At 42.8% G+C, this 4399-nt stretch overlaps 1 protein-coding gene across 2 annotated transcripts; it reads left to right on the top strand.

The window, feature by feature from the left end:
• Positions 1-981: 981 nt before the first annotated feature.
• LOC107098163 (interactor protein for cytohesin exchange factors 1-like) lies at positions 982-3530 on the top strand. 2 transcript variants are annotated; one of them, XM_015395667.1, is made up of 3 exons: positions 982-1310; positions 1386-1950; positions 2535-3530. In XM_015395667.1, the coding sequence occupies exons 2-3, from the start codon at positions 1639-1641 to the stop codon at positions 2706-2708; spliced, it is 486 nt and encodes a 161-aa protein (XP_015251153.1). In that variant the 5' UTR covers positions 982-1310; positions 1386-1638; the 3' UTR covers positions 2709-3530. The 2 variants fall into 2 exon arrangements, with proteins under 2 accessions (XP_015251153.1, XP_015251152.1); XM_015395666.1 differs by having other exon boundaries at positions 1376-1950.
• The last annotated feature ends 869 nt before the right edge of the window (positions 3531-4399 follow it).

The following is a 4399-nucleotide window of genomic DNA, read 5'->3' as shown; positions in this document are numbered from 1 at the left end:
TTGAACAAATTAGAGACACTTTGGTTAAACAGAAACATGTTATGAATAAACCTGAGAAAGAATCTGGCTCGTTATGGGAATAGATGCACTTCTCAGTCATACATTGTGAGGCCTTGGAGGTGAAACAGACTGAGTAAAAACATTTTTCATTGGATAAATAGCAAAACTCAATATATGAATTAATAGAAATGTAAAGAAAGTTGCCAGAGGCTTCATGCATAGAAGAGTCTGTGGCTAAAAGTTGTTGCTAGGGAGATATATTTGAACTTGTGATGTATGACAGTGTTCAGATTATGGAACCGAAAACAAGCGTTTCTTGTTGCGTGCAAAAAGAAATCTATTAAATAGAATTATGAAGAACAAAAAAAAGGCTTTCAGAGGAACTTTTTTTCTTTTTTTATAATTAGTTTTTCACATCGAATTTCTTCAAAATTAATTTTTTCTACATTTATTTGCTTTTATAATTTTCAGATCAAGTTTGTCCATTTTCTTTTTCAGATTAAATTGAAGGAATTCATTTTTGCTCACATCGAATATCATATATTTTTAAAGAGGAATTTGAAAAATAACGTTTGAAAGCAAAAATAAAATAAAATCTGAAAAAAAGTTATTTTTTTTTCAGTTTAAGTTTTATTAATTTCATTCTTTTCTATCAAAAATCTCATTCTTACCCAATCAAACGCTCGCTCTTGACCAATTAAAATGTAGTCGCTAACATCCAGCAGACCAATAGAAATGCATCTTTGCTCCTCCCACCAGAGGAAAGCCCCGCCCCCACAGGGGGAGGAGAATTGATCAGTAAAAGTTCTTCAGATTAAAGTACTTTAAAAAGAATTTACAAAACTCATTCTCAAAGAGAAAAAACATTTTTTTAAACACAAGTTTAAAAAAATGCTATTTAAAAAAAATATAAGAAGAAATAAAACTGAAAAATATTAATTTCAATAAACTAAATATGTGAAAAGAGCAGAATTACTGTTTTTTTCTGAAATTTCCCTGACAATAATGGATCAAAATTCACTCCATATTCTAAGTTTCTGTCCTGAAAGCGGTGAACCTGTTCCATGAAGTCCGGCCAATCAGAAGTGTGGATAGCCGTATCCATGGTAACAGATGCAGGGAGGCTTCTCAGGGTTAGACAAACAGGAAGTGGGTCTGCAGCTCGGTGCGGTTCTGTCTGGCTCCGGTGGGACTGATGGAGCAGAACCGGGTCCAGATCCGCTGACGGCTGCTCTGACGTCTCTCCGTCTGCAGGTGGCTCAGCAGGCTGTGTGACGCGGCAGAACCCAACGAGCTCATCAACGCTGAAGGTCTGAACCTCCTCCTCTTCCTCGCTTCCCTCCCGCTCCTCCTCCTAACCCGTTTCTCCCTGCAGGGAGTTACAGCGAAGACAGCGACCAGGAAAATGACACACCTGAGCCCACCTGCCGGGACCTGGACCCAGAACCGGACCAAAGGGAACCAGAGGCCGCCACTGAACCCAGCTCTCCATCCTGCTGCAGAGACGCAGAAACACAGCTCCATTCAGAGCGCTTTCCCTTCCTGTCCTCACAGGCAGAGGAGGCCCCTCCTCCCAGCGGGTCCCAGTCCTCAGACAGCAGAACCAGAACACAATCCTCCAGCAGCAGCCTTCACCTGATGGTGGACCTCCCAGGACCCGGTGAAGCAGCCAGGAAACCCCAGCTCTGCGTCCTAGAGGAGACAGAAGGTACCTACCTACATTGCCCCCTGGTTACCATGACAACGACAGCTGCTTCCTCTCACCGTGCTCATCCTGCCTCCACAGAGGGGCCCTCAGATGAGATGGAGTCTCTCTATGAAGGCCTGAAGGCAGCCAGACTGTCTCCGATCGGACAGAGAGACTTCCGGGCCTCGTTTATCCGCCGGAGTCGCAACGAGAAGGTCAACGAGAAGCTGCACCTTCTGAGGATCCTCAGCAGCACCTTAAAGGTCAGGAACACCTGGAACTTTCCATCTGAGCCCAAAACATCAGAACGGATCAGAAACCACTCTGCTGCAGGCAGTGAAGGCAGCCGCAAATTAATCATATCTTCTTAATTTAAGATCGATTTCAGTTAAATTAGGATTTATTGAGCTTCACCTTTAATAAATTGTTTTGATTAATTTTATATATTGATTTTTGATCAAATGTATCCAGTTTGATTTCTGTTAAACTTTCTCCTGTGAGCTGAAATCAGGGTTTCCACAAATCATTTAAAATCATTAAAATTCACTAAAATTCATTAAAATTCATTGAATATTGTTTTTTAATTAAGGCCTGATATATATATATATATATATATATATATATATATATATGAGAGTCACAGGAACTTGTTTAGGGCATTAAAATGAATTGTAAAGGTATTAAAAAGTAACTCAATCCTGTATAAACCCTGCGAAATGCCCTTTAGTTTGGGTGGGGGCGTGTCTTGTTGCTGTGGGCGGGGCTTCCCTCCATCATAGCCCATACACAGGAAGTGTAAACAGAAGAAATGTTGGTTGATGATCTGTAATTTGTGGATGTTGTTCAGGCGAAGGAGCTGGAGCTGCAGCTGATGGAGCAGATCATGGAGCAGCCGGACCTGCAGGCTCCGACCTACCGGCAGTGGAAAGAGTCCAACCAGATCCTCCTGGAGGACATCCTGCAGCCCAGCCGGCCAGCAGGGGGCGCCGCCAACCTCGGCCCAGAGACTGCAGATAATTAGCTGAAGGAGTCAGACTGGAACAGAAGACCGGACTGAGCGAGTCCTTAAAGGATTCTCTCTCGCTCAGGTCCAGAACCGGCTCCATCCGGTTCGTCCACAGGGACGGCCATGGACATCCTTCCCAGCGGCTGGGCCAGTAAACCTCACAGCCAGACCAGCAGGTTGTTACTGGTGGCTTCTTCCAGGAACGTCTCAGAAGTTCATTGGAAGGAAAAACTGCTTCAGGAAAAACTGAGAAATCAAGGTTCTGGATTCGATTTCCAGTCCAGGATGTCCTGGTGTCCCTCACCTGCTGGTTCGGCCCACTGGGTTCCAACTCCCTGGTCTACCAGGACATCCTGGATCACTTCATGCTTCGTTCTGCTGACAAGTTCTATGGAGACTCTGCAGGACTTAGTACCGACCCAAACTGCCAGTGGTACAGAAGCTCCTTCAGTTACCATGGTAACTATGGCCAGGATACAGGTCACCATCAGAGCAACATGGGGTCCATTGGACCTACTTCAAGCTGCATTGATGGTACCGGACCCGGTACCGAGTCCAGAACCCGGTGTTTTCTACGGTTCTGGGTTTTTATTCTCCGTTGCCAGAATCTAATAAAGACTAAAAGTTTACGTCTGAAAAGGACGAGTTTCGTTTCTAGAAAGTGGGTCAAAAAGACAGAATTTTAAGAAGATATAGTTTTTTTAGAACTGTCCAGCTCATACTTCAAGTTCTAGTTCTGTCAGACCAGCAAACCTTTGGTCAATACGCATTCGCAGAACGTCAATTTGCTTTTATCCAATTAGTTTGGTACGAAAAATAGACTTTAAACTACCTCAACAGGCGTGCATCCCTTTAGTGACGTACTAAAAACTTTTGCGCTTGAGGTAGTTTAAAGTATATTTTTCAAACCAAACTAAAGGGATAAATTAGACCCGAGGTCACGGATTAGTGGACTAATCCAGGCACAACCAAATTTAAAACATTTATAAATGACCGCATGTTGTCTGACAACAGTGTCTAATTTCACTTGCGCCTCTTCTCCTGTTAATACGGTAAAGCCCTGGGGAGCGTCCGGCTCCAGCCTTTTTAAAAAAATCTTATTTCTATTTTCTTTTTTTTATAAAAACAAAATACATGTTTAGATTTAGATAAAAAATATTAATATTTAGACATAGACTAAATCGGTTAAAGATTAATCTTTTAGTTTTTTTGGCACTAAATGTGAGAAAAAATATATTCAATATAAAGAAAGTTTACTAAATGAAAGAAACTTGAAAATAATTTTTGCTAAACTTTTACATTCATAATAATGATAATTGAAATATATTATTCTCACACTGGAGAACCCCCCCTCTGCATTTAATGGGAGCAGTGTGGGGTTAAAGGTCTTGCTCAGGGTCCCAGAGTGGCAGTCTGTGGGGTTTGAACCTACAGCACCCAACCGCAGCGCTCTAATCCAGAGGTCAGGGATTTGGGGACCCAACCTGATCTAAAACATTTATATATTACTGCATGTTGTCCGACGGCAGTGTCTAATTTCACTTGCTCCTCTTCTCCTGTTAATACGGTAAAGCCCTGGGGAGCGTCCGGCTCCAGGCTGCACGTGATCCAAATGAGCCAATGAGCTGTCAGTCTGGGTTGCTGCTGCTGCTACTTTTAGACACAGCAGGCAAACCTGTGGCAAGCCGGGCGATGGGAAAGAAGGA

This window comes from Cyprinodon variegatus, unplaced genomic scaffold (assembly GCF_000732505.1).
Source record: "Cyprinodon variegatus isolate N-32 unplaced genomic scaffold, C_variegatus-1.0 Scaffold752, whole genome shotgun sequence".
NCBI classification, from domain to species: Eukaryota; Metazoa; Chordata; class Actinopteri; order Cyprinodontiformes; family Cyprinodontidae; genus Cyprinodon; species Cyprinodon variegatus.
Note: the sequence above shows the minus strand (reverse complement) of the source record. Positions and strands in the feature narration are given on the sequence as shown.